The sequence below is a fragment of the Balaenoptera musculus genome, chromosome 7, assembly GCF_009873245.2.
Source record: "Balaenoptera musculus isolate JJ_BM4_2016_0621 chromosome 7, mBalMus1.pri.v3, whole genome shotgun sequence".
In the NCBI taxonomy this organism is placed as follows: domain Eukaryota; kingdom Metazoa; phylum Chordata; class Mammalia; order Artiodactyla; family Balaenopteridae; genus Balaenoptera; species Balaenoptera musculus.
In genome coordinates, this window is record NC_045791.1 from 54,172,856 (window position 1) to 54,198,300 (window position 25,445).

General features: G+C 39.2%; 1 protein-coding gene across 7 annotated transcripts in view; it reads left to right on the forward strand.

Moving 5' to 3' along the window:
• MAP3K20 (mitogen-activated protein kinase kinase kinase 20) overlaps positions 1-25,445 on the forward strand; it is a 169,200-nt gene that overhangs the window by 11,034 nt on the left and 132,721 nt on the right. For 5 of the 7 annotated variants that reach the window (XM_036857319.1, XM_036857322.1, XM_036857317.1 and 2 more), the window contains exon 2: positions 2,194-2,386. In XM_036857319.1, coding sequence (XP_036713214.1) covers positions 2,228-2,386 — 159 coding nt within the window. In that variant the 5' untranslated portion in view covers positions 2,194-2,227. Of the gene's footprint in view, positions 1-1,876; positions 2,025-2,193; positions 2,387-25,445 lie in introns of those variants that run through there. The other 2 variants (XM_036857315.1, XM_036857320.1) reach the window with 2 other exon arrangements.

A 25,445-nucleotide genomic window follows, 5' to 3' on the forward strand; every position in this document is an offset into this window, starting at 1 on the left:
GCTTTACAGTGTTGTGTTAGTTTCTACTGTACAGCAAAGTGAATCAGCTATATGTATACATATATCCCCTCTTTTTTGGATTTCCTTCCCATTTAGGTCACCACAGAGCACTAAGTAGAGATCCCTGTTTAGTTATCTATTTTATACATAATATCAATAGTGTATATATGTCAGTCCCAATCTCCCAATTCCTCCTACCCCACCTTCCCCCTTGGTATCCATACATTCGTTCTCTACGTTTTTTGAACAAACTTTTTGCGGATGAGAACAAATTTGCATGCTCTGTGTACCTACCTTTGGCACATTCTTAAATTTTATCTTTTTTTTTTTTTTTGCCTTCTTTTCTGTAATTAGCTAAATATGAATTGAAGCAAAAGTGAGTAAGGTAAGTTGTTGACTCAGATAGGTACAGACTGTATCTGGATACAATGTTTATTTATGTAGACTCTAAACTATCTTTAAACTGCAGAGGATAAACAATCCTCTCTCTTGCCTTCTTCCCAAAGTAGAGCTGAGTTTGGCTTCTCTTAAGAAATCAGCATTCTTCAGTGACCTGATGTTCCTAAAATGGGATGGGTAGTCAGCTGCACGTTAAGGTCTCTGAGCTGACTGTGTACGTCACTCTGCAAAGCTGCAAGTTGTTTAAGAAGAAATTTTGTCAATCTATGTAGGTGCAAACTGCCTCCCTCCACCCTTTTCTTCGGAAAATAATCGAACTCCACAGAAAAATGGAAAGAGTAGTAAAACGCTCATATAACTTTCACCTAGACTCACTAGTTCTTAACATTTTGCTGCATTTGCTTCCTCCCTTTCTATACCCATTCACTTTTTTTGGAGGGTGAGGGGGAATTGAACCATTTTAAATTAAATTGGAGATATCGTACTTTAATACATCACCCAGTATATCTTTCAAGAGCAAGGACATCCTTCTACAAAACCAAAATACCATTATTTGCCATGGATAAAATAATATTATCTAATATATAGTTAATATTCAAATTTCCCTAAAATCTTAATAACTTCTGTAGTTTGGGGGGGGTGGAATCCAGAATCTAGTCAGTGATTATGCATTGCATTTAGTCATCATATTTAAGTCCTCTGTGTGCTGTAAGTTTCTCTGCTTTTTTTTTTTTTAATGTTTCATGACATTGACAATTATGAGGAGCCCAAGGGAGTTGTTTTGTAGAATGTCCTGTACATATGGATTCGTCTTTTTGCTCCCTCATTATAAGATTATGATTTATAGTTTGGGAAGAATATGTATACAAACTTTTTTATCCCTCTGCTTTTCATGCAGGTTCAAAATTTTAGACCTTCGTTTTCTTGTTAGTGTGTTTTTGTTTTGTTTTTCCTGCTAATCTATGGTTTGGTATAGGGTGTGAAGAATGACCCCTTACCTGGAGAATAGTAAAACTCCTTAGACTGCAGGAAATATCACTGTAATCATCTCTGGGAGAGGTAATCAGTTCCTCTGGAAACAAGTATAATATTTTTTTTAAAAACATTCTTGGCAGAGTCCTCTGGATGACTTAATATATTTTGTAATCAAGGGCAAATTTTCTGCTCTTTAATTAAGTTCTGCTCCAGGATACAACCCAGGGAGCCACTTCTGCAAAACACTTGGCCAGCTCTTCTCTCATCCCGAAGCTGACCGCTTGCTTTTGGAATCCCAACACTGAATGCGCGTTCAGTTTGCAGCATCTGGGCCCTCCTGTGCCAGCATGCTCAGATGCTTAGGTTATGTATATTTTGTGTGAAGTGAGTACAGCACGGGGAGATGGCGTGCCTCAGATGCCAGAAGAGCTGTGCAAGCCTGCTGCTTAGGGCACGCTTCCCGTTTGTTGGGGCTTTGGGGTAGGAGACCTGGTGACACAGCAGCCTTTAGGCAGAGCTGCTTGGGATGTGCAGGAAGTGGTGCTGCAGGCTTTGTCGGTGGGGGGGTGGGAATCTGAGCCATTTCTCTGCGGACAGCAGTGTTTCAGAGTCTGGACAAGTTGCTGTTGAATTTTGCATGGGCTGCCAGGGTAAGTGTTTTCATGTTGATTTGCTTTATACTCTTGTTTTCCTTCCTCCTAAGTCATCAGGCCCTTTCTGGAAGTGCTGCAGGACTTGGTGTACGTTAGCTAAAGTGGAATACAGAGGTTTCATTCTAATATGTTTCTAATCCAACTTTCTTTTCCTTTCCCTCTATAGATTTTGTGGAAGTATAATACTTTGTCATTATGAGATGTCGTCTCTCGGTACCTCCTTTGTGCAAATTAAATTTGATGACTTGCAGTTTTTCGAAAACTGCGGTGGAGGAAGTTTTGGGAGTGTCTATCGAGCCAAATGGATATCACAGGACAAGGAGGTGGCCGTAAAGAAGCTACTCAAGATAGAGAAAGAGGTAAGGTCTTTTCCTGCTATCAGAAGTGGTCGCGATAGCGCTTATGCAAGCTTTTCAACCTAGAGTCAGAGGTCACAGGCCACCAGGGACCTAGCAGAGCCTTTGGGGTTGATCCATGAGGCCGTTTCCCAGTTTCCATTCTGGGAACTCCATAAATAGCAATCAATGCCACGTGTGCTGTAGGGTTGAATTTTACTAGGGGTCATCTGAACTGAGGATTTCTTTCCATGGCGTGAAAGACCGAATGTTCTCTGAGCTCTCTCCAGGGGAGGTGAGCTTTCAGGCCTTCCCAGGCTTCAGGCTTTTCCCTGGGTCAGCCAAGAGGGGTCAGTAAAGAGCAGTGTGTAAAGTTTTCATCCCCTTTCCATTTTCTGTCCATTAATTTGTGGTCCTCAGGAGTTGTCTTTTGAAAAACAAAAAGCATTATTTTTCTACTGAAATATAAGCAATACCAGCTTCTTGCATTTCACCTCTACTTGAAGCCCAAAGTGATGGACTTTGTTTAATAAAGATGCTAGACAGAGAGCTGGCCTAGTTGTAAAATGGGAAAAAGGTCTTAACTTTCAGAATCTGGGATTTGTGCTGGTCCTAGTCAAGCCCAAAACTTATACACAGGCCCTTTATCTTTCTTAGGAAAGTGACACATCATCCCCACATTCAGTTTGGTACCTAAACTCCACAATAAAGCTAGTTGTGGAGCTGACCTGCAGGGGCTCAGGGCATTGATAACTTTTAATAGTTACCCTCTGGAGTTTGCTTTGGTCATTTCTATTTATGTCCTGTTTTGGCTTATTATTGTTCTTTTCAATATCTTTTTGAAGTGAACTTTTCCATAAATATCTTTTCATCTCCCTGAATGATTTCATTTTTTTCATTAACCGCTGCCAGTGAACCATAGCAATTGATTGGAGACGGAAACCCAAATGGAAAGCACTATGTAGCATTTCATCCCAGCACTGCTGTGTGACTGTGTGATCACCATCTGTGTTTCCGATTGTTGAAGCCAAGTCAGAAGGACTAAGATATCTCTGCCTTGGTGTATCTGTAGGTTGTGGAAAGCATTAAGAAGTGATAGCTTTTAAAGCCAATGTGTGCCCCAAACCGAAGGGCACTATGTAGAAGAAGTTTCCTTCCCCTCATTTCTTGATCAACGAATTTTTTAAATAGTAGCCAAATAATAATAATAATAGTAGCCATTTCTTACTCTGGACTTGAATAATAATAATAATAGTAGCCATTTCTTACTCTGGACTTGAACCTAGCTTTTTTTATCTAGTGAACTCTTAAGCCCTTTACAGGCAAGCATTATTGTACCCATTCTGTAGGTTGGGAAATAGAGCTTTGAGAAACATGTTAAGCTGCCCCAATAGGGGCAGGTGAAATCCAGATCAGACCCCCTGTTCTCCAGTTTTTAACTCTGAAACCTCTAGTTGACCAGCTAAGAACAGAAAATAAACCAGTTCCATCAAATTTATATTCAAAGAAGTGTATATGTATGCTAATATTTTTAAGCATCATGCAACTTCAGTACAATGAACATGTTCTTATGTGATTGTTGGATGTGAGAAAGACTTTATGAGACATGAAATAGATTTTGACAGGAAGACAATAATTGCAACCCATTCACTCCACCCCCATCCATACCCAATATCTTTTTTTACTGTCTTTGACAAAGCCAGGAAAATGACATACGAAAGCACAGGGGTGAAAGCAGGAACTGGAAACTGCCAAATCCTGCTCTTGTGTAGATATTTAACCTGAGTATCATTCAGAATTGGAGTTGATTACAGTAAACTGCAGGAGCATACCTCATAAACTTCTAAGTAGGAAAAACAGAAACTCAGTTTCAGCTTTGGGGCTTGATTTAATCAGTGACTGTCAGTGATAAAGAGACACGGTAAGTTATTGCAAAGCATCCCCACACTTACTGACTTAACATGCGTTTAAGATGTAAATAATTTTGGCTAGGGGTTGGCAGTTATTGGAAAGGAAATATGCATTTCTTATGTAAATGTTTCTTATACTTTATGAACTATGTATTGCCTTGGTGGCTAGATGTTTTCCCAGTGAAAAGATAAAGGTAATAAACTCTGGATTTTTTCCACTTTATAGATTCAGTCCTGTGTCACTTGGTCATTTTTGCCAATGAATTTTAGAAGTGATGGAACATTTACTAATATGTTTGTAGCTCGCTCATGGAACTCTTTAAGAATGACCTAATATCTGATTAAATATATGTTTTGTGAAAGGTGGAGAAAATATATTCAAAACTCTAACTTTGCTTATGTGAGAGTATAGAGGAATGCTGTTTATTTTTGCTTTATTTGTAGACCTCTAGTTTAGTGAGTATATGTTACTTTTCTGATTTAGAAAAATGGCATTTACTTAAAATCTTGGTAGTTCTTTAAAACTTAATTTTTTTAATATCCATTTGTTTTATTTTTTAGATTCCACATATAAGTGATAGCAACAGTATTTGATTTCTCTGACTTATTTCACTAAGCATAATACCCTCTAGGACCATCCATGTTGTTGCAAATGGCAAAATTTTCATTCTTTTTTATGGCTGAGTAGTATTCCATTGTGTATATATACCACATCTTCTTTATCCATTCATCTTTTGATGGACACTTAGGTTGCTTCCATATCTTGTAAAACTTCATTTTTAAAAATCTTTTACACCTAGTGAAAAACTACAAGGAGAGTACCATGAACTCTAACATATCCTTCCCCTAGAATCACAACTAATTAACATTTTGCAACATTTGCTTTCTCTTTATATATTATTGATTTATACATATTCATACATATTTTATTTTTTACTGAACGTGAGAGTAAATTGCAGATGCTATGTTCCTTTATCCCTAAATACTTCAGCTTCTCCCGAGAACACAACTGTAATACAACTATCAAAACTTTTACCTATTATACGAGTCTATTTTCAAATTTTGCCAATTGTCCCAGTAATGGCTTTTTATGGCATTTTTTTCCCCAACCCAGGTTCCAGTCCAGGATCACATACTTCAGGGGGGTCCCCAACCTCCGAGATCTAATGCCTGATGGTCTGAGGTGGAGCTGATATAATAATAATAGAAATAAAGTGCACAATAAATGTAGTGTGCTTGAATCATCCCGAAACCACCCCCCACCAATCCCCCCCACCCCCAGTCTGTGGAAAAGTTGTCTTCCACGAAACTGGTCCCTGGTACCAAAAAGGTTGGGGACCGCTGACATACTGTATTTAGTGATATATCTACTTAGTCTGTTTTAATCTGTAACAGTTTCTCTGCCTTTCTTTGTCTTTTACACTTTGACATTTTTGAAGTGTGCTGGAAAGTTTTGTAGAATGTCCCTCATTTGGACTTTATCTGATTTTCCCTCCCTCTTGCCTAGTTTAAAGTTAGGTAGTCTTGGTAGGAATGTTATGTAGGACATGTGCCCCTGGCGTGTCTTAATGGAAGACCTCCGATGTCAGTTTGTTGCATTATAGGTGATATTAATTTTGAACCCTTGATTAAGAGGGACTCACTCAATATCTCCCCAGTAAAATACCTGTTTTCTCTTTGTAATTAATAATTAAGCTATTGGTAGATACTTTGAGGTTATGTAAATATCTTCCCTCAACAAACACTACACAATGTTTTTAGCATCCATTGGTGATTCTTGTTCGAATCAAATATTATTATGACAGTTACTGTGTAGAAAGCAAAAGGTTCTAGCATAAATGAGAGCCTTTCTTCCTTGTTTCCTTACTTTTCACTTATTCATTCATTCATTCATTTATTTATTGCTTCATTGTAGACTTACGGATTCTTTTTCAAATTCAAAATGTTATAGTTCATTACTATCGTTATTCACTTTCATGCTTAAATTGTCCCCGATTTAGCAAGTAGGAGTCCTTAAATTTGGCTCCTATGTCTTTTTGATACTTCTTCATCATTTTTTTAGCCTTTTCATACTCCCTGGCACAAAAAGATGTTCCAGTCTCAGTTCCATTCCTGGAGTCAGGTATTTCTTCAGGAAGCCCTGATTCAGGGTACCTGATTTGGGAGTATGATATTTAGAAACCAAGATTTGGGTACTAGGTTTGCTTATTGTAGACTCTTTTAAAAAGAGCCTTTGTTCTTCTGGGAGAAAGAATGGTTATAGATAAATTTTATTTATGGGAGCATTTAATTAAAATTTTAATATCATACATCTGGATAGCTATGATATGTGATACACTCCTGTTAGAAATGTAAATTGATACATGTTTTGGAGAAGAGTTTAGCAAAATATATCAAAAATATTAAAATGTTTCCGTCCTTTGAGCCAGAAATTTTACTTCTAGGACTTTATCCTAAGGAAGTAATCAGAGATATGCAGGAAGAAGGATATAATAGGTTGCTTATCTCAAATAAATAATGAAGAATTAGAAACAACTCAAGTGTCCTACAACAAATTATCTTTTAAATTAGGCTACATCTTGCCACCCTCCCAAAAAAGTAAATGTGAAAGATGACGGTTGTGTTAATTAACTTGATCTTGAGAATCCTTTCACAATATACATATGTATATTGACATCATCATGTTGTATACTTTAAATATATTACAATTCTACTTGTCAATTATACGTCAATAAAGATGAAAAAAATTATGCTACATCTGTATAATGGAATTCCATTGCATTTGGAAGAATACTTAAAGAGCTAGGAAAATGCTCATAATATATTGCTAAGTGGTAAAAAATGTTACAAAATAAGGTATATAATATCATCGCAGGTGTCTGTGTGGTGTTTTTCTTTTTCTTATACTTTCCGTTTTTCATATTTTTCTATGATCTCATATTTCTTTTTTAAGAACATAACACTTTATTATGAAAATTTTCAAACATGAAGAAAAGTTGAAAGGGTAAAAATGAACATCTGTATGTCTGCCATCTAGGATCTGTTATTAACATAAATACTTGCTTTATCACATGTTTGTCTATGTATTCTTCCATCCATCAATCCATTTTGATGCATTGCAAGATAAGCTGCAGGTGTCAATGGTTTCCTCCTAAATACTTTAGCATGCATATCATTACCAGAGTTCATTATGTGTTTGCAGTTCTCTTTTCTTTTAAGGTAAAATTTACATACATTGAAATACACATATCACTAAGTTTTGACAAATGTAAACACAGTGTAACCCATATATTTACAGGAAAAAAACTCAAAAAACTCATAGCTCTGACAACCTTTGTCACTTTCTAAGGATGTTCAAGTGAATTAAGTTTTATAAACCTCTTCAGTATGTCACAAATCACAAATTTTTCAGTCTCAATATGTGCTTTCAAAATGTTTAATGTTTACTTCTACGTTGCTTTCTCATAGCAGTGCTACAGGTTTTTCAGTGGTAATTTAGCTTGTTTTTGTTGGTTGCAGATTTACTTACAGAGCATTATTTATTTTTTGTTACAAAAAGAAGTTTTCAACAGGAAAAAAATAATATGGTCTTAAGGGCATATACCGAAGGTAAGAAAAGAAGCCATTATTGTATCTTTTTGGTAAATTCCAGATGAGCTGAGATCAAACCAAACTGCTTAGGCAGAAATTGAAGCAGGGAGTGGCGAGGGCAGAGGAAGACACTGTGGATCCCAGTGTCCTCTTTCCAACCACGTACCCAGAGGAGAGCAGTCCCCACACGAGTGGTTCATCAGCTTCACAGCATGAACCAGGCATGTCTATACCTGGTACTTTTTTCTGTCGGAGAGATGGAAACCTGCAAGCATTTGTGTTAACTTGAAATCTGTTGATATTTAACTGAGAGTAGGAAACCAGATTTAAGTATGAGATATGAAGGAAACATGGTTCCTTTTTATTTCCCCAAAAGAATGAAAAGGAAGCAGAATCCTCAAAAGGTGAAATATGAGGCCCTTTCTTCAATTGCCTTGACTTTTGCAAGGCCCCACTCCCTTTATTTAAAAAAATCTTTTTTCCTACCAAATTTGACTGTTGTAGAAATGTTGAAAGCCAGATAAATTCAAGTTTCAAAACTTTCCCACAGTATAAATATTTATAGGTAAAGAGAGAAGATCAAAATATCAAAACTGATCGTAAGGAAAGGAACTCTCAGTAACTTTTTATATAAAGGGGGAGATACCCGTGTGAGATAGAAAATACAATCTTGAAATTGACACAGAACTCAAAACTAAACATAAGACCTTTTATTATACAGACTTTATCAACCTGACAGCAATTAGCGCTTCACTAGAAGACTAGTTAATGTTGTTGTCATTTTATTAACTCCTGAGAGACCCTTTTTCCTCTTCTTTGCAGTTCTGTAGCTGACTTTTTATTAATGAATTATTGCCTTTGCTGTAACTGTAGGAATGTGAGTTATTATTTAAGATTACCCCATGCAGAATTTTTCTGTCCGCAATCAGAATTTACCCATTCTGCAGTCTATTCTTTTAGGTCAGTGGTTCCCAAAGTGTGGCCCCTGGACCAGTAGCATCAAGCGTCACTTGGAAATTTGTTAGAAATGCAAATTCTTGGGCCTCACCCCACCCTGACTGAGTTGGAAACTCTGGGGTGTGGGGCTTTGCAATCTGTGCTGCAACAGGCTTCCCAGGTGTTTCTGATGCTCACTGGAGCTTTAGGTTGAACCTAGCCAATCATGTCAAATACAGACGATCAGTATGTTAACTCCAGTTTGGAATTTCAGGTACTTGGTGAAACTGGTAGTGGAGAGATTGTTGTTGTTAGAGGCTTTCGAGACCCTTAAATTCACCGTGCTCAGGTGACCACCTGTGCGCAGGCCCTGCTTGGCAATGTCCTTGGGCATAATGAACTCAGGCAGATGCCCTGAGATTCCAAACCTTTCCCACTGGGGTTCTCACCTGACTTTCCAGCTTTGTCTTTCATTTTCTGACCTGAAACCACCTTCCCTTCTCCCCCCCTCCCCAGCCCGGTCCAGCTGTTCTTCCATCCTGCTTTCCCGTTTCTGTAACCTTGTCCACATTCTTTCCTTCACCTGTAATACCTTTGTCTTCTCTGCCTGAGCAGGTCCTACTCATTCTTCAGCTTTAATTTCTTCCTTCTCTGTGAAACGTTCTCAGATCACACAAGCATAATTTTTCTCTTTTTCTTTTGAATTTATACCAGTTAGCACCCATACAACTATTTTGACAGGTGATTAAAACTGCCTTGTGGCTCTAGAATTACTGTAAGGGATAGCCACTTAACGTTTCACGTGAACATGCCACGTCTTCTCATCCAAAAAGTGGCGCTAATAACAGTACCTCCATCACAGGGTTGTCGAGAGGATTAGAGAACTTAACACGTATAAAACATCTAGAAGAGTGCTTGACACAGAGGAAGACTTGGGTGACTGTTAACTGTCGGTTGTATCTTCACCACCATGCTCTAAAGTCAGGATAGCAGATAAGTGTCATGTTTTATGAAAACTTCAATTTGTTGGTTCCTAGAACCTCGGTTATATCTTCACAACCATGCTCTAAAGTCAGGATAGCAGATAAGTGTCATGTTTTGTGAAAACTTCAGTTTGTTGGTTCCTAGAACCTACGTTGAGAAGGGGCCAGAGGCCACACTTACAGTCTGCAGGAAAAATCCATGGCAAGGCTCAGCATGAATGCAGAAGGGCAAGCATGTATACGCAAGTGTACACAGCATCCCTGGTGAGGACTCTCTGAGGGCAAGAACAGCCATTAGCCATTGCCTTTGTTGCTGATGCTGTCACCATCCTGGTCGTCATCACTGTACCAAGTACAACTACCACTGTGAGCTGATCACTTGGTTAGGGGCTTTCCATCCTTGCCCTCTTCCTCTTCACAGCTGTGTTACAAGATTATACTCTCCATTTGATGGATCAGAAATGAAGGCTCAGAGAGGTTAAGTAACCTGGCTAATATGAACAGCACCCTTCTTACCTGTCTCACAGCACCTAGCACTGTGCCTTGCTCAGAGACAAGTATTTGTTCTTGGGATCATGTCGCTGTAGATGTCCCTCTCATTCTCATCCAGGAAAGATATCCTGTATGGATGTATCTACGTTTTCTTCATTTACTCTCTTTGAGCTATGAAGAGGATAGAGCACATCTGTCTTTACTGTGTCAACTGTGTCACTGTACCACTTGCATTCAGCTACATAGTGGCTTCCCTGGTGGCGAAGTGGTTAAGAATCCACCTGCCAATGCAGGGGACACGGGTTCGAGCCCTGGTCCGGGAAGATCCTACATGCTGTGGAGCAACTAAGCCCGTGCACCACAACTACTGAGCCTGTGTTCTAGAGCCCGCGAGCCATAACTGCTGAGCCTGCGTGCCACAACTACTGAAACCCGCGTGCCTAGAGCCCCTGCTCCGCAACAGAGAGAAGCCACCGCAATGAGAAACCCGCGCACCTCAATAAAGAGTAGCCCCCGCTCACCACAGCTAGAGAAAGCCCGCATGCAGCAGAGAAGACCCAACGCAGCCAAAAATAAATAAAATAATTTAAAAAAAATATACTACAGCTACATAGTACTCTTAGCTATTGGTTTGATTTTTATAAATTCCTTTGCTTTTGTACCTTTTTTAGACTGGCATGCCGTTTCCACTTAAGGAATTTTAAGCATTTCGCTATGCCATGCTTTGATTTTGTACTACATACATAAATCATCACTTTGAATTAGAGAATAAGCAGTTTAAAATAATGAAATAATGAATCATTTTATTTGATCATTAATGTAGTCACCACTCCAAAGGTATATATATAAAACAGCTATCCATCACTCAGCTCTTTTCTATGAGACATTTCTGTTACTGGGAGCTTATAATCTAAGACACCCCAAAGTGAACTGCTATAAAGAGATAGAGAAAATTGGACAGGGACTTCCCTGGTGACGCAGTGGTTGAGAATCCGCCTGCCAGTGCAGGGGACACGAGTTTGATCCCTGGTCTGGGAAGATCCCACATGCCCATGCGCCACAACTACTGAGCCCCTGTGCCACAACTACTGAAGCCCATGCGCCAAGAGCCCATGCTCCACACCAAGAGAAGCCACTGCAATGAGAAGCCTGCACACCGCAACGAAGAGTAGCCCCTGCTCGCCGCAACTAGAGAAAGCCTGCGCGCAGCAACGAAGACCCAATGCAGTCAAAAATAACTAAATAAACAAACAAATAAATAATTTTAAAAAGAAAATTGGACACATGTTGAACAAATATGTAAATTACACGAGTAAGCGTATACTACTGATATATCTGAAGGTAACACAAACCTTGTGGAGAGGTAACCTTACACTGAGGAAAAGCTGCAGGAATGGCTTCCCCTGGGACCAAGAGGAATTTAGAAAATTACCTGGATTATAAATAATTTTCTTACCATGTTATGTGAAATGCGGTTACATTAAGACAAACATCATTCTAGGATATTTTCAGATCACTTACGTGACTGTAAAAGTGTTTTAGTTTCAAGAAAAAGCCCCTATCCTTCTTATTTTTGCTTCTCAGTCATTTAAAAATTTTTTAATCCTTTCAAAACTTTGTTAGATTACATATTTACTTGCATGTGGAGGTTTTTTCAATTTGCCATATGTAGCATTACATATTACAACAGTTATTTCAGCTTTTCATTAAAGTTATTATTGATCTCAGTATATTAGGCAATAAACATTTCAGTTAGTTAATAATTTTTTTCCAGCCATCCTGTAAATATTGTGCTGAAATCAAACCAATGAATGTATTCCAGTAAAGCTGTTATATCCTGACTGGTGTTATACAAAGCTAGGCTCTTGCTGCTAGAAGAAAAAGAGTACGAAGCACGAATTGGATTTTTGAGAAACACAAAGCCTAATATAGAGAGAACAATTAAAAAACTGAAAAATTGGAGGAGAGGAAGAGCTACCTGAATTTCAGATAGTTTTAAAGTAGATATGATTAATTCTCAGTCTTCAGAATAGAATTATGTCACTTGGGTATTAAAAAGGTGTGTAGTTTTCTTCTCTGCTTTCTAGTGAAGACAGGAAGTCACTCTCATGAAAGTACTTAAGACAGAGACCATCTTATCAATATTTTTTTCACTGATGCTTGATTCCTGCTCCTGGTTAGGACAACCAGTTTCTGTTTGAAGGCTGCCATTGATGACATGTGAGTTGCAGGCTATTCAATTTTGCAACAGTTTAATTCTTAGAAAGTTCTTTATAATGTAACTTCCAGCCATGGATACTGGTCTCTTTTTCTGGGGCCATACAGAACAAATCTTACCCACTTCCTTCCATATGTCTGCTTCTTGAACACAAGATTTGTATCTGATTGATCTTTTTTTCTAAGCTCTGCATTGTACCCAACTCACCATAAGCAATCAATAAATGCATAGGGAGTGAATAAAATAATAAACCTAGTAATCATATCTCAACTTTCTCTTCTTTTGTAAGATTTTCCGGAAAGGTTTTGCTCTTCCTGAATCTACAGAAAAGAACAGCCTGCATTCCTAGTCTACTTCATTCCTAGCCTTTTCTTCTCCATGTTTGGCTGATCTTTTGAGCTCTTAACAAATTAGTTTGTCTTTGAATGAAAGGTTCTGTTCTATGGCTGTTAGGCAGGATTTTCCTGGCCATGGTTCTTAACTGGTTTGTTTTTTTAACATGTTTCCAAGAAAGGAATCCAAGATGCTTTTTCTTTGCAGTGTTAATATCTGATGTTCATGATTCATGACCTGAGAAAAATTAAGGTGTCCTAAATGAAATGAGACCGTTGGAGTCTTAATGACTTAAAAATATGACTTCTACTCCTGATACTATTCTTTAGGAGAATAGCACTTGGTAAAATTAGCTACATTACAGCAGCTACACTGTTAAGGGTGGAAATGTCTGGTGAGTGTGCAGGCTCTGCTCAAGAAGGAGGGGACTACACGGCCGATCTGCTTTTGAAGACAGATTATATTAAGCAATTAATGAACAAAATCCATTTAACTCACTACGTTTTAAAAACATGCAGAATAGTGCATCCTTTGGTGGGAAACAATTGCTTCTGTTATTGGAACTATAGTCGTAGAGCCTATCTTAAGAAGTATGTATTCATTTTATTTTAATCATTGGATGGGTATTTTAAAATATAATACATAGTTTGGTTAACATCTAAACTAACTTCTCCTGAACTAATTAGCTGCTGACCAAATCTTTAAAGTTGTGAAAGTGGAGAACTTTTTTCCCTTAAAAATCTCAGGATAGGGACTTCCCTGGTGACACAGTGGTTAAGACTCCAAGCTCCCAATGTGGGGGACCCAGGTTCAATCCCTGCTCGGGGAATTGGATCCCACGTGCATGCTGCAACTAAGAGTTCACATGCCACAACTAGGGAGCCGGCAAGCTGCAACTAAGGAGCCAGTGAGCCACAACTAAGGAGCCCACCGGCTGCAACTAAGGAGCCCGTGAGCTGCAACTAAGGAACACACGTGCTGCAACTAAGGAGCCCGCCTGCCGCAACTAAGACCAGGTGCAACCAAATAACTTAAAAAAAAAAAAAAAACTCAGGATAGTTTCTTAACCTCAAAATAAGGCCTCTAAGTGCAACCTACATTCTTCTTTGGGAAAAACTTGGGAACTGTGGCTAAGGCCAGGGTACTGGTCTCAGAACAGGGAGGATATGTGGGAAATTCTGATTCCAGTTAGACTTACTGTAAGTGCAGGTCAGACCAAGAACAGATCTAGTAAGAGATCAAGACATTAATATTAACTGGATTTGGGGGTGTGGAGCATTAAAAATGTATACTCTGCCTTTTTTCAAAAACTATTTAAGATTATTAGCAGGTAGAATAAGCATGTTTTTGAGATTCCAAGGAAGACCCTCTATACCCCCCAAATCTCCCAAACCTGAATGTAGGGTAAGGAAATATAAGCAAATTAACATTTCCTGAGTTCCTGGTATTGACAGCCTCTATTCCAAGCCGTTTACATATATTCTCTATTTAATCCTATTGCTAATGCCTCAAATTTTAGCATTGTAATTTCATTCTTTAAGATTGTTTACCCTAATAAAACTGCAAATACCACTGAGAAAAGAAACATGTTAGTTAACACCTCAGAGTAAATGACATATGTGATTTTTTTTTCCTGGGACATACCTTTCTAGGTGGGCAGATGCACAATTGATGCTGTAGGAGACTATGACCTACACAGATCAGTAGGAAATCTCCTTTTCTGTATTCTGTCATCCAAAAAATATTGGATATTTATTACATGCCAGGCACTATTCTAGATACTGGAGCCACATCAGTAATAAAATAAATAGGCAAAAATTCATGTCCTTATAGAGCTTTACCGTCAAATGTGGGAAATGAAACAACTAACTAAAGGGTATATTAAAACATTGTAAAGACCCTTACGCCTCTTAAATATGGGCTGAACTTAGTGACTCACTTCCAAAAATTAGGGTAGAGAAAAGAAAAAATTAGTAACTTTACGATCGACAAAGCTGGCAAACACTACCTTAACCAGGTGACATGGGTTAATATCGTTAGTGTTAAGCCGTGCTGCCAGCCCATAACCCCAATACGATGTGATGAGAAAACCACTTCATCTCTGTGGTCCTCTTGCCCCCAAACCCATAACCCCATTCTAGTCGTGAGGAAACTATCAGATAAACCCAAAATGATGGACATTCTACAAAATACCTGGCCAGTACTCCTCAAGGTTATTAAGGTCTTGAGAAACAAAAAGACTGAGAAACTGTCACAGTCCAGAAGAGATTTGAGGCATGATGACCAGACGTAATGTAGTATCTTGCACTGGATTCTAGAACAGAAAAAAAAAAAAAAAAAAAAAGACATCGGTGTTAAAAATGGTGAAATCCAGATAACGTCTGGAGTTTAGTTAATAGTAATGTACCAATAATGGTTTCTTAGTTCTGATACAGGTACCCTGGTGATGCAATATGTTAAAATTAAGGGAAGTAGGGTGAGAGGAATGATCTGCATTATCTTTCCAACTTTTCTGTAAATCTAACATTATTCCAAAATAAAAAGTTTATGTTAAAAGAGTGAGGAAAAACAGAGAGCAGAGTACGGGGCATCAGGAGCGCCGGTGTGGGGCTAGTGTTGCCAGTTTACATGGGCTGGTCTAGGTGGGCCTCGTTGAGAAGGTGGTATTTGAGTAAATGCCTGGAGTAAGCGATGGAGCCATGTGCTTACACGGGGGTAAAACAGTCCGTGCAGAGGGAACACGCAGATGCCAGGTGGGAGCATGCCTGGTGTGTGGGGAAGAGCAGGGAGGCCGTTGTGGCTGGAGTGGAGTGAGTGGGGGCGGGGGGGGGGGGGGAAGAGACAGGAAATGGGGCCAGAGAGGTAACAAGGCCAAATGGGATAGGGCCTGTAGGCAATTGTAAGAGCTTCTGATTTAAATCAGGAGGAAATGGTGAGCAGTTCATTGCTTTGGAGTAGAGAAGTGAAATGACTTACATTTTAATATGACTACTCTGGTTACTCTGCTGAGAAAAGACCATATGGGGCAGGGGCAGAAAGACCAGTTAAATTATAATCCAGACAAAGAGATGTTTGTGGCTAGGCCCAGGAAGGTTGCGCTGGTGGCAGTCAGAAGCGGTTGAATTTGGGGTATATTTTAAAGATAGATCTAACCAGATTTGCTCACTGGACGTGCTGTGTGAAAGTAGAGTCAAGGAAGTCTCAAAGGTTTTGCACTGAGGACATGGAAGGATGTATCTGCCATCATGGGTGGAGCAGGTTTGTGAGAGCAGATCAAGAGTTCATTTTTGATACAAGCAATGAACCAAGGAAGGAATTAGCCATCTAAAAAATACCATCTATAATGCAACGAAAATATGAAATAATTGGAAATAACCCAAATGTCCATCACCAGATGCATGGATAAACAAAATATGGTGTATGTATGCAATTAAATAGTATTCATTCCTTTAAAAGGAGTGTAATTCTTATACATGCTACAACGTGGATGAATCGTGAAAACATCATGCTTAGAGAAATAAGTGAAACACAAAAGGACAAATATTGTATGATTTTACTTACATGAGATACCTAAAATAGGCAAATTCAGGTACAGAAAGTAGAATAGTGATTACTAGGGACTGTGGGGAATGGGGAATTGTTTAATTGGTATAAAGTTTCTGTTTGGGATGGTGAATAAATTCTGGAAATAGATTAGTGGTGATGGTTGCACAACAGTGTGAATGCACTTAATACATTGTACACTTAAAATGGTTAAAATGATAAGTTATGTATTATGTAGCACAGCTAAAATATAAAGTTCTATTTAAAAAAAAATGAAATACTGAGGGATACACTTAACAAAAGAATTGTGCAGTATCTTTACACTGAAAACTATAAAACATTGCTGAGAGAAATGAGACATAATAAATGGAGAGATATGCTATGTTTATAGGTCAGAATATATGTCAAGATGTCAGTTCTCCTGAAATTGATTTATATATTCAATACAATCACAACCATAACACCAGCCAGCTTTTGGTAGAAATTGATAAGCAGATCATAAGACATATATGGAAATGCGAAGGACCTGGAATAGCCAAAAGAATTTTGGAAAAGAGAGCAATGTTGGAGAACTTATGCTACTGCCTTATATCAGTACTTACTATAAAGCTACAGTTTTCCACATTGTGTGGTGTCAAGATGTATGGATAGAACAGTGGAACAGAACAGAGAGTCTAGACATAGACCCACACATATTTGGTCACTAGATTTTTTTTTTTTTTTTAATTTTTTTGGCTGTGTTGGGTCTTTGTTTCTATGCGAGGGCTTTCTCTAGTTGCGGTGAGCGGGGGCCACTCTTCATCGCGGTGCGCGTGCCTCTCACTGTCGCGGCCTCTCTTGTTGCGGGGCACAGGCTCCAGACGCGCAGTCTCAGTAGTTGTGGCTCACGGGCCTAGTTGCTCCGCGGCATGTGGGATCTTCCCTGACCAGGGCTCGAACCTGTGTCCCCTGCATTGGCAAGCAGATTCTCAACCACTGCGCCACCAGGGAAGCCCTGGTCAATAGATTTTTGACAGAGGTCCCAAGGCAGTTCAGATGAGGATGAAATGATGAAGAAAGGATCATATTTTCAATAAATGGTGCTGGAACAATTAGCGTCTATATGCCAAAAATTTCAGAACCACTGGAATAGGGAAATGTAGTTGGTTGCTGAGTACCGATAAGGGTGTGTGTTTTCTCCAGGCATATTCAGCTCACCACGTACAGGAGTGGAGTAAATAGAACATCGGATTTATTCACGGTTGTGGTTTTCCTGAGTAAAGTGAAGTAAAAGCAGGACAGAGGAGTTGAGGATGGATTTAAGGGAAGGATTCTATGAATTGCCATGGAATTTAAGTGAGGGGAATAGGGGAAGGAAGACATCCGGGAAGGGAGCGGCATGAAAAGATATAGGAACTGGTGATTGTAAGGCGAGGGATTGCTGGAGTCCAGGTACTAGAAGGAGGGAGCAGGAAATATAAGAAGTGGGATGGGTGGATTTTGGATTACGGACTGTACAGTTGCTGGTCATGCAGGGTCTAGGGTGTGACCAAAAGAATGTGCTACTGAGGTGCGTTGAAGGATTAGATTGTTGCAGCAGAGTTCAAGGACTTGAGAGGACAAGTGTCCGAGGCTCATTTATGTGCATGTAAACATTCCTACACTATGAGACAAGAATTGTAATTGGAGAAAATGGCAGTAAGCTAGGAGCTGAAATCATCAAGCAATGAAAGGGAGCTCTCTGGAACTGGTAAATGTTGGCAACTGTAAAGGATAATGGATGATGCAATCTAATGACATAGATTCAGCTTTTAGGGAGGGGAGGGAGAGCTGTCTGGAAACGGTTATGAGGAGCCAGGAGGACACCTTGTTCCCCTCCAGGCCCCATGGAGCAAGTGCTGAAAGAGACAGACTAGCTGTCATTGGGAGAGCTGCAGAGGAGAGCCAGCTCCTGTCAGAAGATGAGGGAAGGTCTAGGGAAGTTTAGACTTTCGGTGGAAGTGTAAAATGGCATAGCCTGCTGTAGGGCAGTTTTGGAGACTGACAGAAGTCTTAAAATGAAATGCTATTTGATCCATCACTCTAACTTTTAAGAACTTGTTCTAAGGAAATAATTGGAAAAGGGCACATGCGTATGTGTTAAGAGTTGTATATGGCCATGAAAAATGGGAAACAGTGAGCATATGCTACTTTTATAATCAGAAAAAAAAACAAAGCTAACCAAATACATGGAATCTTATAGCATGGAGACAGGAAAAACATCTTTATGATTTGTCAGTTTTGTACACATGGGCAATTCACCCCCTGTTTAGTTTTAAATCATGAAAATACCTTGAAAATATACTCATATGCTTTTGGTATTTTCTGCTTCAACTCCCCTAGAGTATCATTGATGGCATCCAATTTTTTTTTTTTTTTCATGCCACACGGTTTGTGGGATTAGTTCCCTGACCAGGGATCAAACCGGGCCCTCAGCAATGAAAGCACAGAGTCTTAACCACTGGACCACCAGGGAATTACCCATGGCCCCCACTTTTAATCTCCTTGTTTATCTTAATTTTTTCCCCTTAATTTCTTTGCTGTCATGAAGTTCTGCATACACGTGGTATAAAGTAAACATGAATTCTACTTAAGAGTCTCTCCGGGTATGAGTTGATAGCTGAAGAAACACTGCAGGCATTTTAAGTTAAAATATTGTACATTTCTTTGGGTTTGACATCTTAATGTTGTAGTATTCTTTAGGAAAACAAATAGAACATTTGATTACTAACCAACAGGGCTTTAGAATTTTGCCTTTGTTTCTAGCTTGCTCCAGATTTGGTAATTGTAAGGGGGAGAAATCTGTATTAGTTCTGTAGGTGAAAACTTGTAAAGAACACATAACCAGTACTTGGGTGGTATTTGAAATGTGTTTTTTCCTTTATTATGGTGGATTTTTTTTTCTTTTTGTTTTAGCAAATTCATAAAGGTTCTGGAATGTTTACCCACAGCCATTTGTCAGGATGAGTTAGGAAGAAATTTCCCTTTTTAAGAACTACGTATAAACAGAGAAAAACATTTCACACCTGTTTATCTTAGCACGGCCTGCAGAGAAGGAGAGGCAGATTCTCCATTAACTCTTCCCTTCAGAGAGGAGTTTAGAAAACAGAGCAGCCTGTGACCTTATCAGCCTTGGGTAAGAGCGCTCACAGCCAGCTGGAGGGGCCCGCCATTTGTGCCTACAAACAAAAACCTTTCCTACATTTTTTATTTCTCTTTTTGAGCCCCTCTGTACAGTTCTTTCAACTCACCTAGCTGAATTGTCTATGTTCATAAGATACTTCTATAATACATTTTCAGAAATACACTTTAGAATTTTTTTCTTTAATGAAAACTACCTTTCAGTTTTGGTCCTCATTTGATACAGTAAATGTCTCTCTTGTCCTCGTATATTAGGAAATCTAGTTGTGGGGTGGGGTAGGGTGGGTGGGGTGTGATATATTTGTCTTCTCTAAAGGAATGTTTGATAATCCTCTTCCTTTTAAGATATTAATTTGATTCAGTAATAAGTGAGGCATAATAAGTAAAATTAATAACCTTTTAACTTTTTAAAAAAATAAATTTATTTATTTATTTATTTAGGGCTGCATTGGGTCTTTGTTGCTGCACACGGGCTTTCTCTAGTTGCGGTGAGCGGGGGCCACTCTGCGTTGAGGTGCGCAGGCTTCTCATTGCGGGGGCTTCTCTTGGTGCACAGCACGGGCTCTAGGCGCGCGGGCTCAGTAGTTGTGGCGCACGGGCTTTGTTGGTCCGTGGCATGTGGGATCTTCCCGGACCAGGGCTCGAACCCGTGTTCCCTGCATTGGCAGGCAGATTCTTAACCACTGCGCCACCAGGGAAGTCCAATAACCTTTTAACTTTAAAAAGAAACAAAGTCCTTTTTTTGTATACAACTTATAAATCAAAATAAGTGGTGTCCTCGTTGACTGAATCAGTCCATAAGCCGTATAAGAAAATCAGCCTGCTTTCTCATTTGCTACCACCCCTCTTCATGGACTCTCTCTCCATACAACTTACTTAAACCACTTCATGTTGCACACATTCCTGTCTTCCTTGATTTCAGTACCTGCCTCAGTTATTGTTTCTGTCCTGTCTTTGACCATCAACCATCCTGAGTGAATTTGGCATCCACTTTAAGGACCCTTGAACCGACTGCAGACTTCTGTCACTACCATTTGCATGGCTTTTAGCTCCACTTCCCTTCAGCCACTTATGGGTAAAACCTCATAGCTTAGAACTGCTCTGCCTTCAAAATAGCAAGCCTGAGCTTCCCTTCTCTGCCCGTAATTTATTTTACCCAGTCTTCAGCAGCTCTGCTTTTCTTCACCCTTATCACGGCATCTAGCCTTTATTCTCCAACCTCAGCACTCCCTTTTGGATTCATTTGCCTCCAGGCCTGCAGGTTTCCCACCATGCACTTATTTCAGTGTTCACCTCTTTAATCCCGTTAAATCCCTTTGTTCTTATCTATTTGACCTATTCCTTGAAGACAGAGACAATGGCTTTGTGCATCTGTGCATCACCTTGCTCAGTGTTCACTATTTTCTTAATGGGCAAATGACATTAACATATGTATTCACAGGTTTAGTTTTAATAACTTCTGACTGTGTCAAAAATTAAACCTGCCATCAGAGGACAAATGTTTATAACACTCAGGAACCCAGCTAATGGAATTGCAGGGCCTGTAGTTTTTTAAATCAGGGCTGCAAACTGCCGAGTCTACGTACGGTAATCTAAAGGAGTAAAGTCAGCATGATGGGAAGTGGAGGGAACTGGGGAGGTGGAGAGGGCAGCTACACTGTGTACAGCTGTGTGTTAATCCATCAGGGTTGTCACTGTTAAACGTGGTACCAACTGGTAGTTCGTGGGTATTTCTGTCGTACAGGTATTTTGTGTTTTGTCCACACAGTATTTTAATTTTAAAAAGTTCATTGTCAACATTTAAAATTTAGATGATTTTATATGAAAATCCAGATTTCTAGCTTCCTTGATAAAGAAACAAACTGGGTCCTGTTGTGGAGTGGTGACACTGATGACTTCTTTGATGAGGGTAAGGCTCATTTGGGAGTATTAATTCTAAAAGATTTAGTAAAGATCAGTACTATAATCTTATAATTATGCCTCATTTAGTAAGATGTAATTTTCATTAGTATTTAACAATGCAATCAATAAAATAAAAAGAAGAATTAGTCTGTTAAAAAATTTATCTGTGAAGTATATCTGAAGGACTAAGGAATGTTAAGCTGAATCTCTTAAGAATGCCAAGAGTGCCTCTTATGAAGAAGGGATATGTTCTTGGTAAACTTTTAAACTTCCTCACTGATTTTTTTCCCTAATAAAACGTACTGAACTCTGTTCTTGGAATGGACTTTTAGCACAGAAATGTAAAGTACCAATACAAAAACACAAAATGTAAAAGTCATGAGCTGAAAAGTATCTTTAAGCAAGAAGCAGCTTTGCAAACTACAAATATCATATTTCCTGAATTATTTCTGATTTGATAGCAGTACCTTCCTTATCTCCATTCATGTTCCCAAACTGTAGACATGGATTATATTTTTATGTGGCAAAGTGTTAATGGAGTGACTCTTTGGTTTCTGTCCTATGTGGCAATAAAGGAATGAGACGAAAACCAAGAACAGTGATAATGAAAAGATCACTGTCTCTTTTCCATTTTCTTTCTCCACATGAAGCTCTCTCTCCTGTCCTCAGTTATCTCTGTAAGGAAAGCTACTCTGAAAAAACAAATCTTCCTTTGAAGATTCTGGAACGATCAGGCTGTGCATATTACTCTTGTTTTTACTGATTTGCTTCTATGATAGCGAAAGAAATAAAACATGTAACATTTTATGCATAGTAAAATATTATATTTGCAGACATTTCCATTCCATTTAAAGGCTTCTGCCTCTTTTGGAAGTTTTTCCCCAAATATGAGGAGTGTTAAGTGCATTGATATATTTAATTTTTTGTTTCACTGATGAGAGAGTTTTTTTAAAATGATGAAGTTTGTAGCAATGAAAAGATAAAATTTTATATGAATTGGCTCCTTGATGATTTACCCATAAATGAAAATAATACCAAGGCTCTTATATGCCTCAACTATTTTGCTATTTATTTTCTTAATAAAATTTTTACTTAATAAAATTCTATTTTTTACAATAAAATTGTAACCTCAATATCCTTAATTGCACAAGAATTGGTTAATAATGTCCAAGATTACACAATACAGGATAGGACAGATGTTAGGGTAGGTTAAAGGAGTGCTCATCTAGAAAATGTCTCTGAGTGGGACAACAGTCATAAATCATTTTTTTTAATTTATTTTTATTTTTATTTTTATTTTTGGCTGTGTTGGGTCTTCGCTTCTGTGCGAGGGCTTTCTCCAGTTGCGGCAAGTGGGGGCCACTCCTCATCGCGGTGCGCGGGTCTCTCACTGTCGCGGCCTCTCCTGTTGCGGAGCATAGGCTCCAGACGCGCAGGCTCAGTAATTGTGGCTCACGGGCCCAGTTGCTCCGCGGCATGTGGGATCTTCCCAGACCAGAGCTCGAACCAGTGTCCCCTGCATTGGCAGGCAGACTCTCAACCACTGTGCCACCAGGGAAGCCCCCCATAAATCATTTTTGGCTATGGAAATTTTTGTTAATCTCTTGTGGCATCTAATACCAGAGGCACTCTCCCCTGAGGTATGTTAGGAAAACATCTAAGTTATATATAAAGGCCTTCTCTGTTCAATTAGAGTGAAGTACCTGCCATTTGTCAAGGTAAAGAGGGTGGGAATGGGGTGGCGGATGCTTGAGGGAGTGGTCAATGGAGAGATGTAACAGGAGTACGGTATCTAAATCTCTGGTAAGGGGGACTTCCCTTATGGTGCAGTGGTTAAGAATCCGCCTGCCAGTGCAGGGCACACGGGTTCGATCCGTGGTCTGGGAATATCCCACATGCCACGGAGCAACTGAGCCCTTGCGCCACAACTACTGAGCCTACGCTCTAGAGCCTATGAGCCACAACTACTGAAGCCCGTGCACCTAGAGCCCATGCTCTGCAACAAGAGAAGCAACTAGAGAAAGCCCGCGTGCAGCAATGAAGACCCAATGCAGCCAAAAAATAAATTTAAAAAAATTTAAAAAAAAAATTTTTTTTTAATAAAATAAAATAAATCTCTGGTACAGCAGGAGACTCACCCCAAGGGGTTTTCTGTTCTTTATACAATTAGAATCAGAAAATTTGGGACCTGAAAGCATATTATCTGAAGCCAGCTCTTTTTGCTCCCGCTGTTTTACAGATGGAGAAATCCAGCCATGTACAATAGTAGACCTTAAGATTAATTATGTTTCATCTCTTTTCTCTTTGTAATTCTATTTTCTTCCAATCAAGTCAGAATATTTCTTAGTTTATTGAATTGTTTACATTTAAGGAGTTAAAAATCTTTATTTAAATAGATGTGCCCAAAAGAATGAGATCTGATATTAGTTAGTAACATTAATGAGCCTGGTTCGGGGAGACCACAGAGTTTTATGGACCTGTTAGTTTTTTGAAAGTATTTCCAGATTCTTGGCTCCGTGTTATGGGCTTGTGGTGGAGAAGCAATTTAGAAAAGCAGCAAGTAAAAAAAGTAACCTATAAATATTTTATGTGTTGGTTCCTTGGGTTGACTGTGTCTAATTTTGATCTCTGTGTCCGTGAATACTCAGGAGCCACAAACATACACCCACACAAACACACCCACACACAAACACACCCACACACTTTCTCCCTTAGGTTTTCACAAGACCTTGTTCTGGAATCAGTGATTTTACAGTATAAAGCAGGGAATGGAGATTGTGTTTGACAGAGACTAGGTTCCTTAAAAGGGAGGAAGTCCTTAATGGCAAGACCTGACTTAGAAGTTGGTAGTAGTTATGTCTGTTCACCATCATTTTTTGCATCTACATCATCATATATGTAGGGCTTGATTTCAAACTGTCTTCTTTATTCAAGAAATTGCAGCTTCTTCCTGTTATTTACTTAAAATATTATCAAAATAATGGTAATTAAGTTTGAAAAACGTACCATTTGTAAGGTTAGTAGGTCCTGTCCAGTGGGTAATACCATGATATAAGAGATGCCTCAGTACAAAACAGTAGATTATATCAGTCAGGGTCCAATCAGGCAACAGAAACTACACCAGTAATTTGAACAGTGAAAACTCAATATTAAAATTACTAACTAGCGAAAGGTCAACTACTATTAACTAGTAAAAGTCTCTAAAGAATATCAGAATAGCAAAGGTAGGGAGCAGCTACTCCTTCTGAACCTAGGAAGAATACCAAAGGGAGGAACAGACTTGGGAGAGAAATTTAGACCTCATTGGAGGGCATGTAGCTGCTTCTGGGTGGTGGAGGGTTTTGCTGTGGTGTCACAGTCTGGAGCTGGTTCACAAGAAGCCATCCGCTGGGGTTCCAGTGATGGTTCTCAGGGGTACCACGGCTGGTGTGTAGGAAGCCACCTGCTGGGGAGCTGGCAGGCTGAAGCTGGTCGACTGAGGTGCCAGTAAAAAACACTTGAGGGTGAGTAACATTGGGTGTCGCATATGCTACTGGCAACCGTAGCCACTGGAAGAAAATCACACAGGAAACAGGAAGGGAAGGCCCCTCCTCTGTCATGTCTTGCAGTGACTCTCCAGTGCCCTTTATTGACAGCCTAACATTGTGCCAGCTGGCAAAAGAAAAATGTTTATAGGGTCTGTCTCCAGTATCATAAGGCAGGATAAAACAACAGATATGGTGCTGAGAAGCAACTAATTGGTAACTGGCACAGTTCACCCCGTTGGCTACTCAGCTTCTGTGTACAACCTCTATGCACATTTGAACTTCCATATAATAATGAAACAACTCTGTGCTTTTACCAATCAAGAGCACCTGTCCTTTGTACAAGTGAAGAAGTTTTCACCCTTCCCCCAAAATAAGGAGACACACACTCCCAAATGTCATTGTATCCATTGCTGACCTTATTAATCTCTCCTCAAATTCCATTGTAGTCTCACTGAATACTCTGTTACCTAAAGACTAAATCATAAAGTT